Source organism: Doryrhamphus excisus, linkage group LG11 (assembly GCF_037039965.1).
Source record: "Doryrhamphus excisus strain RoL-2023G ecotype Guam linkage group LG11, RoL_Dexc_Guam_v1.1, whole genome shotgun sequence".
In the NCBI taxonomy this organism is placed as follows: domain Eukaryota; kingdom Metazoa; phylum Chordata; class Actinopteri; order Syngnathiformes; family Syngnathidae; genus Doryrhamphus; species Doryrhamphus excisus.
In genome coordinates, this window is record NC_136367.1 from 125681 (window position 1) to 150040 (window position 24360).

Sequence of the window (24360 nt, forward strand, 5' to 3'; positions counted from 1 at the left end):
TGTCCACTCATATTTTGCTGTTGCACTTTTCTTAAAGCTCCTGTCAACATCTCGTCTCGTCTCGTCTCGTCTCGTCTCGTGGGCCCGAGCTCTGCTTCTCGTGAGTACTAAATAATAAACATGAGTCATATGTCATATGTCATATGAAAACCTGATGCATCTCGTGTAGGAAAAAGCAATCAGAAAAATGGATCTAGTGCCATCTGCTGGTGCATCGGAGTTAGAGCTACATTTGACTTTTCCTATTCCTAAATGTGTGACTTGTTTTTGTCACTCTAGGAATTGTTTATTTTTTTGTATATCTCTATTCTATTTATATTATTAGATTATATTGTATGTGTGTGTCACTTTAGTTCCGTGACTCCGCCCCCCAGCAGTTCCTTGCTATGGCCACGAGTCGGCAATGTTTCCACGTACATCAATTCTTTATAAATGGAATATTTTCGTAGTTGGAACATAGAAAACCTGATTAGAACTTTCTATCTTGGCTTTTGAGTAGTATTTCAGCCCTCTAGACGTGAGGCATTGACATTAACACAGGTGTTACCCAACATAAGACATATTAAGCATAAATAAGAAATCAAATAGGCTGCCACGTTAGCATGACACGGTACGTCCTGTGGCGGCTACCAATGGAACGTTACTGCCACCTAGCGACCAGTTTAGAATAATAATTTGTGGGGTGTCATCTACAATCTTTATGTGACATGAACACGCACGTCTTTCTTTTTTCTATGTTTTAAAGGCATGTAAAAAGAAAAGAGACCAAAACGAGGCGGGGAGTGATGCAAGTGGAACACTTCCGGTTGTCGTCTTGGCGCGGCAGGAAGCAACTGCCTTTAGCTTCCGGGGTCATGCTGTCATTCATCCTCTGGCTGGCGTGCTGAATGGGCTGCTAACCTGCATCGATCAAAGCTACTACACCAATTCCACGCCTGGCGCTGCTGGCGTCGTCCACTCGGCGGTGAGTCGAAGCTAATTTCTGAACTTTAGCGACTGAGTCGGAGGGATTCATTCAATGGCCGTATTTTACAAACGGCCCCGTCAAGGACGTTCATTTTACAGCCGAACGGGTTGCTGAATGCCATTGTTTAAAACAAAACAACCCTTTGTTTGTTTGTTTTGTTATCTTTTGGGGGGGGGGGGGGCTTTATGTTACCTTTTGATGGCGGCCCAAATGACTCGGTCATTTTGAATTGTAAGAGATTGCAACAAGACTTCATTGAAACGAGAAAAGTATGCCGCAATCTGAATGATATTGATATTGATAATGATATTGATACTTAAAGTGCACTTGAAACTGAAATGTGAGTTTATGATCTCGGTCAAAGTGACTCATACTGAATACACTATATTGATCATGCTGTAGCAGGAAGTGATGGAAGTTATTGATACCAACAAAATATGACCTGCTGATTGATATCATTGCTTCTTGACCTTGTGTAGGTCAGATGTTCTCCCACTGAACCTTTTTGTGATGTTCCACACCTGATGGCGAGCCACCCACATGCTGCTTCCCGGTAGGGACAATGTAACAGTTCTTTTCTCTTGGATATTACCCCCCCCCACCCCCCCCCCCCACCCCTTCTGTCCTGATGGACATGATGGACATTGTGCTTCTCACCCTGGACTGAATCCCAGCTGGAAATTCACGTGTTGGGAGTGTATTACGTGCAGTTTAAATAACCGCCTTGCCTTTTTCAGTAGCGGCTAATTTAACTAACTAATTAATTTTACTGTCAGCATAACGCCGTTACCATTTTCCACACCCTGTTACTGCACGTTACTGAGGTAGCAGGGCGATTAATGCAATAGTTACTATTTACTTTTGTAGTCGGCTAACTTTGTAACTCAGTTACTTTTTTGGAGAAGTAACTAACTAATTACTTTTTTTAAATAACGTGCCCAAGACTGATTATATGATTGTTCAATTGCATCTATTTATAGTAGTTCCAAGCACCTATAGATCCTATACATGACTAAGGCTATATTTTGTTCAATTGCATCTATTTATAGTAGTTCCAAGCACCTATAGATCCTATACATGACTAAGGCTATATTTTGTTCAATTGTATCTATTTATAGTAGTTCCAAGCACCTATAGATGTATACATAGTTCCAAGCATCTATAGATCTTATACATGACTAAGGCTATATTTTGTTCAATTGTATCTATTTATAGTAGTTCCAAGCACCCATAGATGTATACATAGTTCCAAGCATCTATAGATCCTATACATGACTAAGGCTATATTTTGTTCAATTGTATCTATTTATAGTAGTTCCAAGCACCTATAGATGTATACATAGTTCCAAGCATCTATAGATCCTATACATGACTAAGGCTATATTTTGTTCAATTGTATCTATTTATAGTAGTTCCAAGCACCTATAGATGTATACATAGTTCCAAGTTTCTATAGATCCTATACATGACTAAGGCTATATTTTGTTCAATTGTATCTATTTATAGTAGTTCCAAGCACCTATAGATGTATACATAGTTCCAAGCATCTATAGATCCTATACATGACTAAGGCTATATTTTGTTCAATTGTATCTATTTATAGTAGTTCCAAGCACCTATAGATGTATACATAGTTCCAAGCATCTATAGATCCTATACATGACTAAGGCTATATTTTGTTCAATTGTATCTATTTATAGTAGTTCCAAGCACCTATAGATGTATACATAGTTCCAAGCATCTATAGATCCTATACATGACTAAGGCTATATTTTGTTCAATTGTATCTATTTATAGTAGTTCCAAGCACCCATAGATGTATACATAGTTCCAAGTTTCTATAGATCCTATACATGACTAAGGCTATATTTTGTTCAATTGTATCTATTTATAGTAGTTCCAAGCACCCATAGATGTATACATAGTTCCAAGTTTCTATAGATCCTATACATGACTAAGGCTTTATTTTGAAGTGTATAAATATATTGTGTTACGGGGCCACCTTCTTGTCATTTTGGGGTGAAACGGCCTTCCTCACATCGTCTGTCATTGGCTGGCCGTTATTTTAGCAGACCAGTTTACCAGCACACCTCTATCCAGGGAAACAATAATAATAATAATAATAATATAGCCTCCTGCCCGAAGACAGCTGGGATAGGCTCCAGCACCCCCGCGACCCCGCGACAAAAAATGAATGAATGAATAATAATATACGAGCTACAATTCTTAAAGACACAATCTTAATAGGTACAGTACCCCCCCCCCACCTCCAAAAGTAAAAGAGCATAAATAACTATCGATCCATCAAAGAGAGTCTTGCGTATCTTTTTATTGTCCTAATGATGTCCTTATGGCTCCAACGTGGCGGCTAAAGAAGAAATACATTTACATTTTTTCTGCAGCTTCTGTCAAACCTTCTATAGAAAAGCATTTCCTTTTACCATTTCTGTCTTCAGAATAAAAGACCACACAGGAAGTCATCTTCTACCTTGTCTTTTCCATGGTTATATTTTCATCTTTACAACAAAGTTTGTGTGCTGATTCGGTTTTGTTCGTCTTTTCTTAGCCTGCCTTGCTGCGTGGACGATGGCCTGCTTCAGCAGAGGAATTGAACCCCGCACAGCGCCCTCTACTGCTGATGTACCAGAAATACCTGCGGCGCCAACGGCTCCGCACTGCAACCTGGTTCCTGCCTGTTCAGGTCTTGGCCAGCAGGGTCACACACAGTCACTGGCTGGCATTAAAGTCATTGTTAAGGGTCAAAGAAAAGGAGATGGGGGGGGGGGCAGCGGCGGCACTTGGTCCCGTGCGTCGGCTCGTTCCCCTCAGAGTGAGTCCGCTCCGTCGTACGGCTTTTGGACGCACTCTTCATTAAAACGCAATGGCCTTGGCAACAGAACATGTAAACAAAGGAATTGGACCAATCGGCATAAACGCCACTCCTCACGGGCGAGGCGGAAGTGGGAACAGGTCAGAGGTCACGCTGGTTGAGGGTTAGCCCAGGTTGGAGAAGATTAGATCCATTGGTCATGTCTACTTCCCAACGCAAGAATGACATTTCATTTCATCGTGGCTTTTTATACATTCTTCTTGTGTGTGCGTGCGTGTGCGTGTGTGTGTGTGTGTGTGCGTGTGTGTGCGTGTCATCCATCTCCTTAGGAAACGCTTGCACGTCCCTGGCTCAAGAACGAAGAACGTGCACCAATTGTCCAATGAGGGAAGCCGGAGCCCCTGAGCTCGCCCAATCGCAGAAATGAGATGTGTGTGTGGGGGGAGGGGGGTCACAGTCTAGTTCCACTTGGTCCTCCACAGATGGAGGGAATGCAGTTTCCGTGGTGATGAGAAAGGGGAGGAGTCTAAACCTCCGCCCCTTTCAGGCCGATTCGTTCCTCCTCCTGTCAGTCACTGCTGGGCTTCTCCAGCGAGAAGGCGGAGATGCCAAAATGACCGCTGAGCTGCTGGACCTGCAGATGGAGAAGAAAGGTAGGACGCACGGTCACAGACCACCACAACGTAGCCCCGCAGACATTTGACTTTGGCAGCAGCCAGAAAGCTCACCACTGATACGCCATAGTGTACGTGTGCTACGACGACGGCCGCTGTCCACAGGTGCAACAGCAGCTCCTCGTCCGACGCCAAGCCGGACACGGCCAGCGCCACCACGGCGGCCATGGGCAGCAGCAGCGGCCAGCTGAGCGCTTGGCAACGCGTGTTACTCATCTGACACACAATCAGCTTGCACTGACACACACACACACACACACACACACTTAGATGCACATCTTCCTCACCTGTTGGACTTGGAGGACACTCACCGTGACATTGGCGAAGGCCGTCCCCACCATGAGGTAGAAGACCCTGGGCTGCAGCTCCAGGATGTTGGATGGAGATAAGAGCACCCACGTGGTGGACAGGAGGAAGAGGAGTGTGGGGGAGAGGAAGGGCAGCAGGGCTTCGTACGCGCTGCTGTGCTTCAGGGAGTTGCTGCGCTGAGCCCTGGACACACACACACACACACACGTCACTGCTGCTACATGCTAACATTAGCAGAATAGCATTAGTACTGCTACAGCTACATGCTAACATAGCAAGAAGACATTATTGGGGCTACACGCCAACATAGGCAGATGACAGGGCTACAGCTACGTGCTAACTTAAAGAAGATGACATTAGTACTACAGTTACCTACTTACATGAATTGAAGACATTATTGGGTGCTACATGCCAACAGGAGCTAAATGACATGATTGGTGCTATGGTTACATGCTAACGAGTTCAACTGCATAAGCATGGTGACATGATTAGAGCTACAGCGCCGTGCCAACGGGTGAGAGCGGTACCTGAGGACGTTGTAGAGGCTCATGGGTAAGGTCACAGTGAAGGAACATGCTGGAAAAGAGGAGATGGGTGACTTAAAGTGCTAACGTGCTACATGTGATGTATTTTGCAATCAAAACTCACCAATGATCATGAAGGTGAAAAGATCTCTGTACAGGAAGTGGAACAGGACGGGCTGGTACCATGTTTCTACGCCCACCACGGAGGTCACCACGTAGACCAGGGAGATGGTCTGGAAGGAGATTGGTAGGAAGTGTTGGTAGGCATTCACACGGCAACGTGTGTGTGTGTGTGTGTGTGTGTGTGTGTACCACTTGGCTGATGTCGTATCCCCACGGCAGAAACAAGATGCCCGTGTTGTATTTCTCCCAGTGTGACAGGATGAAGGAGAACAGCACCACCCACAGGATGTAGTAGAGCGTGGCCACGCCCACACCGCTCTCTCCGCGCCCAAATATGGAGTAAACCGTGGCCACAAAGAAGATACACGCCCAGCTGTCCAGTCCGTGGTCAAACAGCTCCCCCAGTGGCGTGGAGGAGTTGGTGCGCCGTGCTTGTTTGCCATCCACGCCGTCTGTGCGACACAAAGAGTCGGGGTCACGTAGGGGCCGCCCCGTGCCAGAGCACGTGAGAACATGTGATGCTCCTCACCCAGCGTATAGGCCAAGAAGTTGAAGATCCCTGCGGTGACCCACACCCAGCTGGGCACGTGCGATTGGCCAGCGGCTGCAACACAAAGGCTGAGATATGAACGGCATCTGGCCACATTACCCCCCCCCCCCCCCCCCTTGGAGAGGTACCAACATGGCCGACCACAGCCGGAAGATCAATACTGGCTCAGCTGCATGCTAAGGACCTTCTGCCTTTACGACACAGGATGCCTGACCTTGACATCATGCACACTTCACTCCTTTGGTTCAACATTTGCAATAAAGTGACTGTCGTAGAGAAGGGTGCGTGATAATTATTCACAGACCCCAAACAAGGCTAAAATGGCCAATTTTTTCACATGTTGATTTTTGACAAAAAACGTAAGGGGTTAGTATGTCGTTTTTTGGCATTTTTTTCAACTTGCCTCTAATGAACTTTTCTGATAAAAAAAACAGGGGACCCAGAAGCATCCAAAAATGGCATAAAATGCCAGAGTTTGAATTTTGTGAATTTTGACAAAAAACGTAAGGGGTTAGTATGTCGTTTTTTGTCATTTTTTTCAACTTGCTTCTAATGAACTTTTCTGATCAAAAAAACAGGGGAAACCTCACACACACTCAACAGGGGACCCAGAAGCATCCAAAAATGGCATAAAATGCCAGAGTTTGAATTTTGTGAATTTTGACAAAAAACGTAAGGGGTTAGTATGTCGTTTTTTGTCATTTTTTTCAACTTGCTTCTAATGAACTTTTCTGATAAAAAAAAAACAGGGGAAACCTCACACACACTCAACAGGGGACCCAGAAGCATCCAAAAATGGCATAAAATGCCAGAGTTTGAATTTTGTGAATTTTGACAAAAAACGTAAGGGGTTAGTATGTCGTTTTTTGTCATTTTTTTCAACTTGCTTCTAATGAACTTTTCTGATCAAAAAAACAGGGGAAACCTCACACACACTCAACAGGGGACCCAGAAGCATCCAAAAATGGCATAAAATGCCAGAGTTTGAATTTTGTGAATTTTGACAAAAAACGTAAGGGGTTAGTATGTCGTTTTTTGTCATTTTTTTCAACTTGCTTCTAATGAACTTTTCTGATACAAAAAAACAGGGGAAACCTCACACACACTCAACAGGGGACCCAGAAGCATCCAAAAATGGCATAAAATGCCAGAGTTTGAATTTTGTGAATTTTGACAAAAAACGTAAGGGGTTAGTATGTCGTTTTTTGTCATTTTTTTCAACTTGCTTCTAATGAACTTTTCTGATCAAAAAAACAGGGGAAACCTCACACACACTCAACAGGGGACCCAGAAGCATCCAAAAATGGCATAAAATGCCAGAGTTTGAATTTTGTGAATTTTGACAAAAAACGTAAGGGGTTAGTATGTCGTTTTTTGTCATTTTTTTCAACTTGCTTCTAATGAACTTTTCTGATAAAAAAACAGGGGAAACCTCACACACACTCAACAGGGGACCCAAAAGCATCCAAAAATGGCATAAAATGCCAGAGTTTGAATTTTGTGAATTTTGACAAAAAACGTAAGGGGTTAGTATGTCGTTTTTTGTCATTTTTTTCAACTTGCTTCTAATGAACTTTTCTGATTAAAAAAACAAGGGAAACCTCACACACACTCAACAGGGGACCCAGAAGCATCCAAAAATGGCATAAAATGCCAGAGTTTGAATTTTGACAAAAAACGTAAGGGGTTAGTATGTCGTTTTTTGTCATTTTTTTCAACTTGCTTCTAATGAACTTTTCTGATCAAAAAAACAGGGGAAACCTCACACACACTCAACAGGGGACCCAGAAGCATCCAAAAATGGCATAAAATGCCAGAGTTTGAATTTTGTGAATTTTGAAAAAAAACGTAAGGGGTTAGTATGTCGTTTTTTGTCATTTTTTTCAACTTGCTTCTAATGAACTTTTCTGATAAAAAAAACAGGGGAAACCTCACACACACTCAACAGGGGACCCAAAAGCATCCAAAAATGGCATAAAATGCCAGAGTTTGAATTTTGTGAATTTTGACAAAAAACGTAAGGGGTTAGTATGTCGTTTTTTGTCATTTTTTTCAACTTGCTTCTAATGAACTTTTCTGATAAAAAAAACAGGGGAAACCTCACACACACTCAACAGGGGACCCAGAAGCATCCAAAAATGGCATAAAATGCCAGAGTTTGAATTTTGTGAATTTTGACAAAAAACGTAAGGGGTTAGTATGTCGTTTTTTGTCATTTTTTTCAACTTGCTTCTAATGAACTTTTCTGATCAAAAAAACAGGGGAAACCTCACACACACTCAACAGGGGACCCAGAAGCATCCAAAAATGGCATAAAATGCCAGAGTTTGAATTTTGTGAATTTTGACAAAAAACGTAAGGGGTTAGTATGTCGTTTTTTGTCATTTTTTTCAACTTGCTTCTAATGAACTTTTCTGATCAAAAAAACAGGGGAAACCTCACACACACTCAACAGGGGAAGCATCCAAAAATGGCATAAAATGCCAGAGTTTGAATTTTGTGAATTTTGACAAAAAACGTAAGGGGTTAGTATGTCGTTTTTTGTCATTTTTTTCAACTTGCTTCTAATGAACTTTTCTGATAAAAAAAAACAGGGGAAACCTCACACACACTCAACAGGGGACCCAAAAGCATCCAAAAATGGCATAAAATGCCAGAGTTTGAATTTTGTGAATTTTGACAAAAAACGTAAGGGGTTAGTATGTCGTTTTTTGTCATTTTTTTCAACTTGCTTCTAATGAACTTTTCTGATAAAAAAAACAGGGGAAACCTCACACACACTCAACAGGGGACCCAGAAGCATCCAAAAATGGCATAAAATGCCAGAGTTTGAATTTTGTGAATTTTGACAAAAAACGTAAGGGGTTAGTTAGTATGTCGTTTTTTGTCATTTTTTTCAACTTGCTTCTAATGAACTTTTCTGATAAAAAAAAACAGGGGAAACCTCACACACACTCAACAGGGGACCCAGAAGCATCCAAAAATGGCATAAAATGCCAGAGTTTGAATTTTGTGAATTTTGACAAAAAACGTAAGGGGTTAGTATGTCGTTTTTTGTCATTTTTTTCAACTTGCTTCTAATGAACTTTTCTGATAAAAAAAAACAGGGGAAACCTCACACACACTCAACAGGGGACCCAGAAGCATCCAAAAATGGCATAAAATGCCAGAGTTTGAATTTTGTGAATTTTGACAAAAAACGTAAGGGGTTAGTATGTCGTTTTTTGTCATTTTTTTCAACTTGCTTCTAATGAACTTTTCTGATAAAAAAAAACAGGGGAAACCTCACACACACTCAACAGGGGACCCAGAAGCATCCAAAAATGGCATAAAATGCCAGAGTTTGAATTTTGTGAATTTTGACAAAAAACGTAAGGGGTTAGTATGTCGTTTTTTGTCATTTTTTTCAACTTGCTTCTAATGAACTTTTCTGATAAAAAAAAAACAGGGGAAACCTCACACACACTCAAAAGGGGACCCAAAAGCATCCAAAAATGGCATAAAATGCCAGAGTTTGAATTTTGTGAATTTTGACAAAAAACGTAAGGGGTTAGTATGTCGTTTTTTGTCATTTTTTTCAACTTGCTTCTAATGAACTTTTCTGATAAAAAAAAAAAAACAGGGGAAACCTCACACACACTCAACAGGGGACCCAGAAGCATCCAAAAATGGCATAAAATGCCAGAGTTTGAGGGTGGTGATTTTTGACGAAAAACGTAAGGGGTTAGTATGTCGTTTTTTGTCATTTTTTTCAACTTGCTTCTAATGAACTTTTCTGATAAAAAAACAGGGGAAACCTCACACACACTCAACAGGGGACCCAAAAGCATCCAAAAATGGCATAAAATGCCAGAGTTTGAATTTTGTGAATTTTGACAAAAAACGTAAGGGGTTAGTATGTCGTTTTTTGTCATTTTTTTCAACTTGCTTCTAATGAACTTTTCTGATAAAAAAAAAACAGGGGAAACCTCACACACACTCAACAGGGGACCCAGAAGCATCCAAAAATGGCATAAAATGCCAGAGTTTGAATTTTGTGAATTTTGACAAAAAACGTAAGGGGTTAGTATGTCGTTTTTTGTCATTTTTTTCAACTTGCTTCTAATGAACTTTTCTGATCAAAAAAACAGGGGAAACCTCACACACACTCAACAGGGGACCCAGAAGCATCCAAAAATGGCATAAAATGCCAGAGTTTGAATTTTGTGAATTTTGACAAAAAACGTAAGGGGTTAGTATGTCGTTTTTTGTCATTTTTTTCAACTTGCTTCTAATGAACTTTTCTGATAAAAAAAAACAGGGGAAACCTCACACACACTCAACAGGGGACCCAAAAGCATCCAAAAATGGCATAAAATGCCAGAGTTTGAATTTTGTGAATTTTGACAAAAAACGTAAGGGGTTAGTTAGTATGTCGTTTTTTGTCATTTTTTTCAACTTGCTTCTAATGAACTTTTCTGATAAAAAAAACAGGGGAAACCTCACACACACTCAACAGGGGACCCAGAAGCATCCAAAAATGGCATAAAATGCCAGAGTTTGAATTTTGTGAATTTTGACAAAAAACGTAAGGGGTTAGTATGTCGTTTTTTGTCATTTTTTTCAACTTGCTTCTAATGAACTTTTCTGATCAAAAAAACAGGGGAAACCTCACACACACTCAACAGGGGACCCAGAAGCATCCAAAAATGGCATAAAATGCCAGAGTTTGAATTTTGTGAATTTTGACAAAAAACGTAAGGGGTTAGTATGTCGTTTTTTGTCATTTTTTTCAACTTGCTTCTAATGAACTTTTCTGATACAAAAAAACAGGGGAAACCTCACACACACTCAACAGGGGACCCAGAAGCATCCAAAAATGGCATAAAATGCCAGAGTTTGAATTTTGTGAATTTTGACAAAAAACGTAAGGGGTTAGTATGTCGTTTTTTGTCATTTTTTTCAACTTGCTTCTAATGAACTTTTCTGATAAAAAAAAAACAGGGGAAACCTCACACACACTCAACAGGGGACCCAGAAGCATCCAAAAATGGCATAAAATGCCAGAGTTTGAATTTTGTGAATTTTGACAAAAAACGTAAGGGGTTAGTATGTCGTTTTTTGTCATTTTTTTCAACTTGCTTCTAATGAACTTTTCTGATCAAAAAAACAGGGGAAACCTCACACACACTCAACAGGGGACCCAGAAGCATCCAAAAATGGCATAAAATGCCAGAGTTTGAATTTTGTGAATTTTGACAAAAAACGTAAGGGGTTAGTATGTCGTTTTTTGTCATTTTTTTCAACTTGCTTCTAATGAACTTTTCTGATACAAAAAAACAGGGGAAACCTCACACACACTCAACAGGGGACCCAGAAGCATCCAAAAATGGCATAAAATGCCAGAGTTTGAATTTTGTGAATTTTGACAAAAAACGTAAGGGGTTAGTATGTCGTTTTTTGTCATTTTTTTCAACTTGCTTCTAATGAACTTTTCTGATCAAAAAAACAGGGGAAACCTCACACACACTCAACAGGGGACCCAGAAGCATCCAAAAATGGCATAAAATGCCAGAGTTTGAATTTTGTGAATTTTGACAAAAAACGTAAGGGGTTAGTATGTCGTTTTTTGTCATTTTTTTCAACTTGCTTCTAATGAACTTTTCTGATACAAAAAAACAGGGGAAACCTCACACACACTCAACAGGGGACCCAGAAGCATCCAAAAATGGCATAAAATGCCAGAGTTTGAATTTTGTGAATTTTGACAAAAAACGTAAGGGGTTAGTATGTCGTTTTTTGTCATTTTTTTCAACTTGCTTCTAATGAACTTTTCTGATCAAAAAAACAGGGGAAACCTCACACACACTCAACAGGGGACCCAGAAGCATCCAAAAATGGCATAAAATGCCAGAGTTTGAATTTTGTGAATTTTGACAAAAAACGTAAGGGGTTAGTATGTCGTTTTTTGTCATTTTTTTCAACTTGCTTCTAATGAACTTTTCTGATAAAAAAACAGGGGAAACCTCACACACACTCAACAGGGGACCCAAAAGCATCCAAAAATGGCATAAAATGCCAGAGTTTGAATTTTGTGAATTTTGACAAAAAACGTAAGGGGTTAGTATGTCGTTTTTTGTCATTTTTTTCAACTTGCTTCTAATGAACTTTTCTGATTAAAAAAACAAGGGAAACCTCACACACACTCAACAGGGGACCCAGAAGCATCCAAAAATGGCATAAAATGCCAGAGTTTGAATTTTGACAAAAAACGTAAGGGGTTAGTATGTCGTTTTTTGTCATTTTTTTCAACTTGCTTCTAATGAACTTTTCTGATCAAAAAAACAGGGGAAACCTCACACACACTCAACAGGGGACCCAGAAGCATCCAAAAATGGCATAAAATGCCAGAGTTTGAATTTTGTGAATTTTGAAAAAAAACGTAAGGGGTTAGTATGTCGTTTTTTGTCATTTTTTTCAACTTGCTTCTAATGAACTTTTCTGATAAAAAAAACAGGGGAAACCTCACACACACTCAACAGGGGACCCAAAAGCATCCAAAAATGGCATAAAATGCCAGAGTTTGAATTTTGTGAATTTTGACAAAAAACGTAAGGGGTTAGTATGTCGTTTTTTGTCATTTTTTTCAACTTGCTTCTAATGAACTTTTCTGATAAAAAAAACAGGGGAAACCTCACACACACTCAACAGGGGACCCAGAAGCATCCAAAAATGGCATAAAATGCCAGAGTTTGAATTTTGTGAATTTTGACAAAAAACGTAAGGGGTTAGTATGTCGTTTTTTGTCATTTTTTTCAACTTGCTTCTAATGAACTTTTCTGATCAAAAAAACAGGGGAAACCTCACACACACTCAACAGGGGACCCAGAAGCATCCAAAAATGGCATAAAATGCCAGAGTTTGAATTTTGTGAATTTTGACAAAAAACGTAAGGGGTTAGTATGTCGTTTTTTGTCATTTTTTTCAACTTGCTTCTAATGAACTTTTCTGATCAAAAAAACAGGGGAAACCTCACACACACTCAACAGGGGAAGCATCCAAAAATGGCATAAAATGCCAGAGTTTGAATTTTGTGAATTTTGACAAAAAACGTAAGGGGTTAGTATGTCGTTTTTTGTCATTTTTTTCAACTTGCTTCTAATGAACTTTTCTGATAAAAAAAAACAGGGGAAACCTCACACACACTCAACAGGGGACCCAAAAGCATCCAAAAATGGCATAAAATGCCAGAGTTTGAATTTTGTGAATTTTGACAAAAAACGTAAGGGGTTAGTATGTCGTTTTTTGTCATTTTTTTCAACTTGCTTCTAATGAACTTTTCTGATAAAAAAAACAGGGGAAACCTCACACACACTCAACAGGGGACCCAGAAGCATCCAAAAATGGCATAAAATGCCAGAGTTTGAATTTTGTGAATTTTGACAAAAAACGTAAGGGGTTAGTTAGTATGTCGTTTTTTGTCATTTTTTTCAACTTGCTTCTAATGAACTTTTCTGATAAAAAAAAACAGGGGAAACCTCACACACACTCAACAGGGGACCCAGAAGCATCCAAAAATGGCATAAAATGCCAGAGTTTGAATTTTGTGAATTTTGACAAAAAACGTAAGGGGTTAGTATGTCGTTTTTTGTCATTTTTTTCAACTTGCTTCTAATGAACTTTTCTGATAAAAAAAAACAGGGGAAACCTCACACACACTCAACAGGGGACCCAGAAGCATCCAAAAATGGCATAAAATGCCAGAGTTTGAATTTTGTGAATTTTGACAAAAAACGTAAGGGGTTAGTATGTCGTTTTTTGTCATTTTTTTCAACTTGCTTCTAATGAACTTTTCTGATAAAAAAAAACAGGGGAAACCTCACACACACTCAACAGGGGACCCAGAAGCATCCAAAAATGGCATAAAATGCCAGAGTTTGAATTTTGTGAATTTTGACAAAAAACGTAAGGGGTTAGTATGTCGTTTTTTGTCATTTTTTTCAACTTGCTTCTAATGAACTTTTCTGATAAAAAAAAAACAGGGGAAACCTCACACACACTCAAAAGGGGACCCAAAAGCATCCAAAAATGGCATAAAATGCCAGAGTTTGAATTTTGTGAATTTTGACAAAAAACGTAAGGGGTTAGTATGTCGTTTTTTGTCATTTTTTTCAACTTGCTTCTAATGAACTTTTCTGATAAAAAAAAAAAAACAGGGGAAACCTCACACACACTCAACAGGGGACCCAGAAGCATCCAAAAATGGCATAAAATGCCAGAGTTTGAGGGTGGTGATTTTTGACGAAAAACGTAAGGGGTTAGTATGTCGTTTTTTGTCATTTTTTTCAACTTGCTTCTAATGAACTTTTCTGATAAAAAAACAGGGGAAACCTCACACACACTCAACAGGGGACCCAAAAGCATCCAAAAATGGCATAAAATGCCAGAGTTTGAATTTTGTGAATTTTGACAAAAAACGTAAGGGGTTAGTATGTCGTTTTTTGTCATTTTTTTCAACTTGCTTCTAATGAACTTTTCTGATAAAAAAAAAACAGGGGAAACCTCACACACACTCAACAGGGGACCCAGAAGCATCCAAAAATGGCATAAAATGCCAGAGTTTGAATTTTGTGAATTTTGACAAAAAACGTAAGGGGTTAGTATGTCGTTTTTTGTCATTTTTTTCAACTTGCTTCTAATGAACTTTTCTGATCAAAAAAACAGGGGAAACCTCACACACACTCAACAGGGGACCCAGAAGCATCCAAAAATGGCATAAAATGCCAGAGTTTGAATTTTGTGAATTTTGACAAAAAACGTAAGGGGTTAGTATGTCGTTTTTTGTCATTTTTTTCAACTTGCTTCTAATGAACTTTTCTGATAAAAAAAAACAGGGGAAACCTCACACACACTCAACAGGGGACCCAAAAGCATCCAAAAATGGCATAAAATGCCAGAGTTTGAATTTTGTGAATTTTGACAAAAAACGTAAGGGGTTAGTTAGTATGTCGTTTTTTGTCATTTTTTTCAACTTGCTTCTAATGAACTTTTCTGATAAAAAAAACAGGGGAAACCTCACACACACTCAACAGGGGACCCAGAAGCATCCAAAAATGGCATAAAATGCCAGAGTTTGAATTTTGTGAATTTTGACAAAAAACGTAAGGGGTTAGTATGTCGTTTTTTGTCATTTTTTTCAACTTGCTTCTAATGAACTTTTCTGATCAAAAAAACAGGGGAAACCTCACACACACTCAACAGGGGACCCAGAAGCATCCAAAAATGGCATAAAATGCCAGAGTTTGAATTTTGTGAATTTTGACAAAAAACGTAAGGGGTTAGTATGTCGTTTTTTGTCATTTTTTTCAACTTGCTTCTAATGAACTTTTCTGATACAAAAAAACAGGGGAAACCTCACACACACTCAACAGGGGACCCAGAAGCATCCAAAAATGGCATAAAATGCCAGAGTTTGAATTTTGTGAATTTTGACAAAAAACGTAAGGGGTTAGTATGTCGTTTTTTGTCATTTTTTTCAACTTGCTTCTAATGAACTTTTCTGATCAAAAAAACAGGGGAAACCTCACACACACTCAACAGGGGACCCAGAAGCATCCAAAAATGGCATAAAATGCCAGAGTTTGAATTTTGTGAATTTTGACAAAAAACGTAAGGGGTTAGTATGTCGTTTTTTGTCATTTTTTTCAACTTGCTTCTAATGAACTTTTCTGATAAAAAAACAGGGGAAACCTCACACACACTCAACAGGGGACCCAAAAGCATCCAAAAATGGCATAAAATGCCAGAGTTTGAATTTTGTGAATTTTGACAAAAAACGTAAGGGGTTAGTATGTCGTTTTTTGTCATTTTTTTCAACTTGCTTCTAATGAACTTTTCTGATTAAAAAAACAAGGGAAACCTCACACACACTCAACAGGGGACCCAGAAGCATCCAAAAATGGCATAAAATGCCAGAGTTTGAATTTTGACAAAAAACGTAAGGGGTTAGTATGTCGTTTTTTGTCATTTTTTTCAACTTGCTTCTAATGAACTTTTCTGATCAAAAAAACAGGGGAAACCTCACACACACTCAACAGGGGACCCAGAAGCATCCAAAAATGGCATAAAATGCCAGAGTTTGAATTTTGTGAATTTTGAAAAAAAACGTAAGGGGTTAGTATGTCGTTTTTTGTCATTTTTTTCAACTTGCTTCTAATGAACTTTTCTGATAAAAAAAACAGGGGAAACCTCACACACACTCAACAGGGGACCCAAAAGCATCCAAAAATGGCATAAAATGCCAGAGTTTGAATTTTGTGAATTTTGACAAAAAACGTAAGGGGTTAGTATGTCGTTTTTTGTCATTTTTTTCAACTTGCTTCTAATGAACTTTTCTGATAAAAAAAACAGGGGAAACCTCACACACACTCAACAGGGGACCCAGAAGCATCCAAAAATGGCATAAAATGCCAGAGTTTGAATTTTGTGAATTTTGACAAAAAACGTAAGGGGTTAGTATGTCGTTTTTTGTCATTTTTTTCAACTTGCTTCTAATGAACTTTTCTGATCAAAAAAACAGGGGAAACCTCACACACACTCAACAGGGGACCCAGAAGCATCCAAAAATGGCATAAAATGCCAGAGTTTGAATTTTGTGAATTTTGACAAAAAACGTAAGGGGTTAGTATGTCGTTTTTTGTCATTTTTTTCAACTTGCTTCTAATGAACTTTTCTGATCAAAAAAACAGGGGAAACCTCACACACACTCAACAGGGGACCCAGAAGCATCCAAAAATGGCATAAAATGCCAGAGTTTGAATTTTGTGAATTTTGACAAAAAACGTAAGGGGTTAGTATGTCGTTTTTTGTCATTTTTTTCAACTTGCTTCTAATGAACTTTTCTGATAAAAAAAAACAGGGGAAACCTCACACACACTCAACAGGGGACCCAAAAGCATCCAAAAATGGCATAAAATGCCAGAGTTTGAATTTTGTGAATTTTGACAAAAAACGTAAGGGGTTAGTATGTCGTTTTTTGTCATTTTTTTCAACTTGCTTCTAATGAACTTTTCTGATAAAAAAAACAGGGGAAACCTCACACACACTCAACAGGGGACCCAGAAGCATCCAAAAATGGCATAAAATGCCAGAGTTTGAATTTTGTGAATTTTGACAAAAAACGTAAGGGGTTAGTTAGTATGTCGTTTTTTGTCATTTTTTTCAACTTGCTTCTAATGAACTTTTCTGATAAAAAAAAACAGGGGAAACCTCACACACACTCAACAGGGGACCCAGAAGCATCCAAAAATGGCATAAAATGCCAGAGTTTGAATTTTGTGAATTTTGACAAAAAACGTAAGGGGTTAGTATGTCGTTTTTTGTCATTTTTTTCAACTTGCTTCTAATGAACTTTTCTGATAAAAAAAAACAGGGGAAACCTCACACACACTCAACAGGGGACCCAGAAGCATCCAAAAATGGCATAAAATGCCAGAGTTTGAATTTTGTGAATTTTGACAAAAAACGTAAGGGGTTAGTATGTCGTTTTTTGTCATTTTTTTCAACTTGCTTCTAATGAACTTTTCTGATAAAAAAAAACAGGGGAAACCTCACACACACTCAACAGGGGACCCAGAAGCATCCAAAAATGGCATAAAATGCCAGAGTTTGAATTTTGTGAATTTTGACAAAAAACGTAAGGGGTTAGTATGTCGTTTTTTGTCATTTTTTTCAACTTGCTTCTAATGAACTTTTCTGATAAAAAAAAAACAGGGGAAACCTCACACACACTCAAAAGGGGACCCAAAAGCATCCAAAAATGGCATAAAATGCCAGAGTTTGAATTTTGTGAATTTTGACAAAAAACGTAAGGGGTTAGTATGTCGTTTTTTGTCATTTTTTTCAACTTGCTTCTAATGAACTTTTCTGATAAAAAAAAAAAAACAGGGGAAACCTCACACACACTCAACAGGGGACCCAGAAGCATCCAAAAATGGCATAAAATGCCAGAGTTTGAGGGTGGTGATTTTTGACGAAAAACGTAAGGGGTTAGTATGTCGTTTTTTGTCATTTTTTTCAACTTGCTTCTAATGAACTTTTCTGATAAAAAAACAGGGGAAACCTCACACACACTCAACAGGGGACCCAAAAGCATCCAAAAATGGCATAAAATGCCAGAGTTTGAATTTTGTGAATTTTGACAAAAAACGTAAGGGGTTAGTATGTCGTTTTTTGTCATTTTTTTCAACTTGCTTCTAATGAACTTTTCTGATAAAAAAAAAACAGGGGAAACCTCACACACACTCAACAGGGGACCCAGAAGCATCCAAAAATGGCATAAAATGCCAGAGTTTGAATTTTGTGAATTTTGACAAAAAACGTAAGGGGTTAGTATGTCGTTTTTTGTCATTTTTTTCAACTTGCTTCTAATGAACTTTTCTGATCAAAAAAACAGGGGAAACCTCACACACACTCAACAGGGGACCCAGAAGCATCCAAAAATGGCATAAAATGCCAGAGTTTGAATTTTGTGAATTTTGACAAAAAACGTAAGGGGTTAGTATGTCGTTTTTTGTCATTTTTTTCAACTTGCTTCTAATGAACTTTTCTGATAAAAAAAAACAGGGGAAACCTCACACACACTCAACAGGGGACCCAAAAGCATCCAAAAATGGCATAAAATGCCAGAGTTTGAATTTTGTGAATTTTGACAAAAAACGTAAGGGGTTAGTTAGTATGTCGTTTTTTGTCATTTTTTTCAACTTGCTTCTAATGAACTTTTCTGATAAAAAAAAACAGGGGAAACCTCACACACACTCAACAGGGGACCCAGAAGCATCCAAAAATGGCATAAAATGCCAGAGTTTGAATTTTGTGAATTTTGACAAAAAACGTAAGGGGTTAGTTAGTATGTCGTTTTTTGTCATTTTTTTCAACTTGCTTCTAATGAACTTTTCTGATAAAAAAAAACAGGGGAAACCTCACACACACTCAACAGGGGACCCAGAAGCATCCAAAAATGGCATAAAATGCCAGAGTTTGAATTTTGTGAATTTTGACAAAAAACGTAAGGGGTTAGTATGTCGTTTTTTGTCATTTTTTTCAACTTGCTTCTAATGAACTTTTCTGATAAAAAAAAACAGGGGAAACCTCACACACACTCAACAGGGGACCCAGAAGCATCCAAAAATGGCATAAAATGCCAGAGTTTGAATTTTGTGAATTTTGACAAAAAACGTAAGGGGTTAGTATGTCGTTTTTTGTCATTTTTTTCAACTTGCTTCTAATGAACTTTTCTGATAAAAAAAAAACAGGGGAAACCTCACACACACTCAACAGGGGACCCAGAAGCATCCAAAAATGGCATAAAATGCCAGAGTTTGAATTTTGTGAATTTTGACAAAAAACGTAAGGGGTTAGTATGTCGTTTTTTGTCATTTTTTTCAACTTGCTTCTAATGAACTTTTCTGATTAAAAAAAAAACAGGGGAAACCTCACACACACTCAAAAGGGGACCCAAAAGCATCCAAAAATGGCATAAAATGCCAGAGTTTGAATTTTGTGAATTTTGACAAAAAACGTAAGGGGTTAGTATGTCGTTTTTTGTCATTTTTTTCAACTTGCTTCTAATGAACTTTTCTGATAAAAAAAAAACAGGGGAAACCTCACACACACTCAACAGGGGACCCAGAAGCATCCAAAAATGGCATAAAATGCCAGAGTTTGAGGGTGGTGATTTTTGACGAAAAACGTAAGGGGTTAGTATGTCGTTTTTTGTCATTTTTTTCAACTTGCTTCTAATGAACTTTTCTGATAAAAAAAAAACAGGGGAAACCTCACACACACTCAAAAGGGGACCCAAAAGCATCCAAAAATGGCATAAAATGCCAGAGTTTGAATTTTGTGAATTTTGACAAAAAACGTAAGGGGTTAGTATGTCGTTTTTTGTCATTTTTTTCAACTTGCTTCTAATGAACTTTTCTGATAAAAAAAAAAAACAGGGGAAACCTCACACACACTCAACAGGGGACCCAGAAGCATCCAAAAATGGCATAAAATGCCAGAGTTTGAGGGTGGTGATTTTTGACGAAAAACGTAAGGGGTTAGTATGTCGTTTTTTGTCATTTTTTTCAACTTGCTTCTAATGAACTTTTCTGATAAAAAAAAAACAGGGGAAACCTCACACACACTCAAAAGGGGACCCAAAAGCATCCAAAAATGGCATAAAATGCCAGAGTTTGAATTTTGTGAATTTTGACAAAAAACGTAAGGGGTTAGTATGTCGTTTTTTGTCATTTTTTTCAACTTGCTTCTAATGAACTTTTCTGATAAAAAAAAAAAAACAGGGGAAACCTCACACACACTCAACAGGGGACCCAGAAGCATCCAAAAATGGCATAAAATGCCAGAGTTTGAGGGTGGTGATTTTTGACGAAAAACGTAAGGGGTTAGTATGTCGTTTTTTGTCATTTTTTTCAACTTGCTTCTAATGAACTTTTCCGATCAAAAAAACAGGGGAAACCTCACACACACTCAACAGGGGACCCAAAAGCATCCAAAAATGGCATAAAATGCCAGAGTTTGAATTTTGTGAATTTTGACAAAAAACGTAAGGGGTTAGTATGTCGTTTTTTGTCATTTTTTTCAACTTGCTTCTAATGAACTTTTCTGATAAAAAAAACGGGAAACCTCACACACACTCAACAGGGGACCCAGAAGCATCCAAAAATGGCATAAAATGCCAGAGTTTGAATTTTGTGAATTTTGACAAAAAACGTAAGGGGTTAGTATGTCGTTTTTTGTCATTTTTTTCAACTTGCTTCTAATGAACTTTTCTGATAAAAAAAAACAGGGGAAACCTCACACACACTCAACAGGGGACCCAAAAGCATCCAAAAATGGCATAAAATGCCAGAGTTTGAATTTTGTGAATTTTGACAAAAAACGTAAGGGGTTAGTATGTCGTTTTTTGTCATTTTTTTCAACTTGCTTCTAATGAACTTTTCTGATAAAAAAAAAACAGGGGAAACCTCACACACACTCAACAGGGGACCCAGAAGCAATCAAAAATGGCATAAAATGCCAGAGTTTGAATTTTGTGAATTTTGACAAAAAACGTAAGGGGTTAGTATGTCGTTTTTTGTCATTTTTTTCAACTTGCTTCTAATGAACTTTTCTGATAAAAAAAAACAGGGGAAACCTCACACACACTCAACAGGGGACCCAGAAGCATCCAAAAATGGCATAAAATGCCAGAGTTTGAATTTTGTGAATTTTGACAAAAAACGTAAGGGGTTAGTATGTCGTTTTTTGTCATTTTTTTCAACTTGCTTCTAATGAACTTTTCTGATAAAAAAACAGGGGAAACCTCACACACACTCAACAGGGGACCCAAAAGCATCCAAAAATGGCATAAAATGCCAGAGTTTGAATTTTGTGAATTTTGACAAAAAACGTAAGGGGTTAGTATGTCGTTTTTTGTCATTTTTTTCAACTTGCTTCTAATGAACTTTTCTGATAAAAAAAAAACAGGGGAAACCTCACACACACTCAACAGGGGACCCAGAAGCATCCAAAAATGGCATAAAATGCCAGAGTTTGAGGGTGGTGATTTTTGACGAAAAACGTAAGGGGTTAGTATGTCGTTTTTTGTCATTTTTTTCAACTTGCTTCTAATGAACTTTTCCGATCAAAAAAACAGGGGAAACCTCACACACACTCAACAGGGGACCCATACGTTTTTTTTTTGGTCAAATTTTTTTATGCACTTTTCTGCTGCAGGAGGATGTAGAAACCTCCCACATTGTCATCAGAGGTAACCCTAACCCAAGTATGTTAGCATCCATGTAGCTGTTACTACATGCTCACAGCATGCATAGAAAACCTTGGTGGAGCTTTTTGGATCTCTTTGAATAGCCGCCTTGCTAGGCCCAATACATGTGTCCCATGACGTGCATCCATTAGCTGCCTCTTTCTACCTCTTTGTGTATCTTTACAACACACAGAGGAGACAAGGACATGTTCATCGGATGGCGGACAATGGCCAAGAGTCCAAAAAAGTATAATTTTCCTTTGAGATCCGTATAAACAAACTGGAGGTTAACCAGTTAACCAGTTGGGGGGGGGGGGGGTAATGCATCTACCTGAGGCACTGAAGTCAAAGTCATAGAAGGCCAACATGAGGAAGTTCAGTACGAGGAACATGAAGCCTGTGAAGGTGATGAGGTTTGGAGCCAACCACCTTGGGAGGAACTGGAGAAAGAGAAGGAAGATCAGACCAGATAGATCATGAAGATCATGAAATGATCATGAAATAATGACTAAATAGGACTTGTGGCGGTGAAAGGTTCCAGTTGTGTGTTTTTTTGTTCTTTCCTGTGTTTGAAAGCGATGGAACACATTTGCGCCCATTCGCCGCTGCAGACTTCTCACCTTCACCACAAAGTTCCAGAAGGGGTGCATGATGTAGACGGACAGCGGATTGGAGTCCACGGCGCTGTACTGCAGACACCAAGACATGACAGTCAGCACACGTGTCAACCGTCATACAACACACGCTGGCGCGCTGCCGTGTGACAGCAAGTATTTCCCTATGTGCTAGTAGACAACCCTGAAGTGTTCCAGCGCTACGCTAATCATGCAAAGCAGCAGGAGGGACGACCACGCTGCCATCACACCATCGGTGCAGTCATGTGATCACTGGGCCGCTGCCATGGGCCTCCGTTCTTCCATTTGAGAACAGAACATACTTTTTCTCTGACTTTTATTAGACACACCTCTCTCTGCGGGGGAGACCGCAGGGGTGTTGCAAACTAACCGTGTGCATCTGAAAAGACGAGGGCCGTATTGAAGCCTGAATGCCCCATCCTTGTGTTAAGTGCACATTGTAGCCAAATCCACCCTGCTGAAGCTGCATGGAAATGTGCTGTCACGCAAATGAGACTTTGACTGTTAAATACATGTTAAACACATGTTAAATAAATACATGTTTAAAACAAAACACCTTGGAAGGTTTACGACGGTGCAGGCCAGACAGGACCGAACAATGGAAGGGTCTAAAAGCATTCAATAGCAAGGTTGTGTGTTCATGTTTTAGGAGGCACACCCCGTTTCCTTTTCGGTGTGGCCTCCACGACAACAACATTCAATTTTCAAGCTCGTCCAGTCGTTGAAAGATCTTGGCAGGGACGACATTGGCACGATAGTCGAAATAATCACGAAGGTACAAATATCCAAAGATATCAAACACAAGTCAGACGACACGTGAAATACAAAATTGCACTTCCGGGACACGCCTGCAAAATAAAACAATAAATCAACGACCCTTCGGCTCCGACGATCATTTGTGGACGTAATCGTTACATAAATTGGTGGCTAAGCAGATAGTAACTTTCCGTCAGCGTATGACCTCAAACGGTTGCTTTTCAATAGTACATCCATTTCCGGTACGACTTTTGCTCGTCGTTCTGCTTTCCCAAACTGAAGTGGGGATTGTGAACGCTCACATCCACATCCACGGCTAGCTGCTGGCTGCTAGCTGCTAGCTGCTGGCTGCTGGCGAAGTCACACACCTTGTACTTGTCGAAGCCCGCAAGCTGCTCCTGGGTGACGTACTCGTAGAGAGCCATTGGGGAGCAGTCCGGCGCCTCGTCTACGATAAACAGTCGATGATTCCCTTTTTAGGGTGCGAGTGTAGAAGGTGAAGGCGCCGATGCGAAGTGAAGTTATCATGGGTCGACACCGGCAGACGCTATCCAACACTCCACACATTTGCTCACCGCTGCGGCCGCTCCTGCTGTTGCAGAGGGCAGGGAGAGCACCTTGCTCACTACCGCCACCTCTGGCCTGGATGACCATGAACCCCCACCCGCTCTCTGCCGCCGCCTCCGGCCCGAATGAGCACGTCCGTTATTCAGTCATCGTACTTCCACGAATAAAGGCAAGAAGACGGCATTCATACGTATTCCATCAATTGGACGCTTTCATCATTTTTAGGGATGTCAAAACAGTGCATTAACTAAAGTGTTTCATTAATGGCATTCATGTGTAGCGTAATTAACGCATATTCATCACGTCAATAGTGATTGAAATTTCGTCTCGATTTAAAGCTGACGGTTCGTCTCTATTTATTTTGAAAAGAGCCGGCTTCTTCTGCTCCCAAGTGGCTCCTCAGATGCGTTCTTCTAAATGAACTTATTCCCAAAGTATGTGTATTGTGTCAAATTCCGCTTATATTGACGGCAAACGGGGGCACAGTGTCGTGTTCCTACAGCCTGTAGGATTTCTATCTACATCTAGCGCGTCGCTGACAAAAGGGCTCACTCCGTCCGTGCCGTTGTTCTATGGGAGGTGCTGAAAGCAAAGCACAGAGTGAACCTCTCCCCCTGCCTGCCTGCCTGGAGGCG

At 39.5% G+C, this 24360-nt stretch overlaps 1 protein-coding gene and 1 long non-coding RNA gene across 4 annotated transcripts; one reads left to right on the top strand and one right to left on the bottom strand.

The window, feature by feature from the left end:
- Window positions 1-85: 85 nt before the first annotated feature.
- LOC131128525 (uncharacterized) lies at window positions 86-6256 on the top strand. Of its 2 annotated transcripts, XR_009129658.2 has the most exons (6): window positions 86-100; window positions 746-964; window positions 1447-1520; window positions 3534-3937; window positions 4127-5564; window positions 5678-6256. It is a non-coding gene; the product is annotated as an uncharacterized LOC131128525 (long non-coding RNA). The 2 variants fall into 2 exon arrangements; XR_009129656.2 differs by having other exon boundaries at window positions 3534-5564.
- Window positions 3284-24200, bottom strand: selenoi (selenoprotein I). Of its 2 annotated transcripts, XM_058071297.2 has the most exons (11): window positions 23734-24191; window positions 23527-23606; window positions 22388-22456; window positions 22099-22207; window positions 5957-6031; window positions 5617-5879; window positions 5429-5537; window positions 5308-5356; window positions 4783-4963; window positions 4526-4708; window positions 3284-4431 (listed from the first exon to the last, which is right to left on the bottom strand). In XM_058071297.2, exons 1-11 carry the CDS (start codon window positions 23810-23812, stop codon window positions 4324-4326), a joined length of 1305 nt encoding a protein of 434 aa, XP_057927280.2. In that variant the 5' UTR covers window positions 23813-24191; the 3' UTR covers window positions 3284-4323. The 2 variants fall into 2 exon arrangements, with proteins under 2 accessions (XP_057927280.2, XP_078650640.1); XM_078794514.1 differs by having other exon boundaries at window positions 3284-4708; window positions 23734-24200.
- Window positions 24201-24360: the final 160 nt, after the last annotated feature.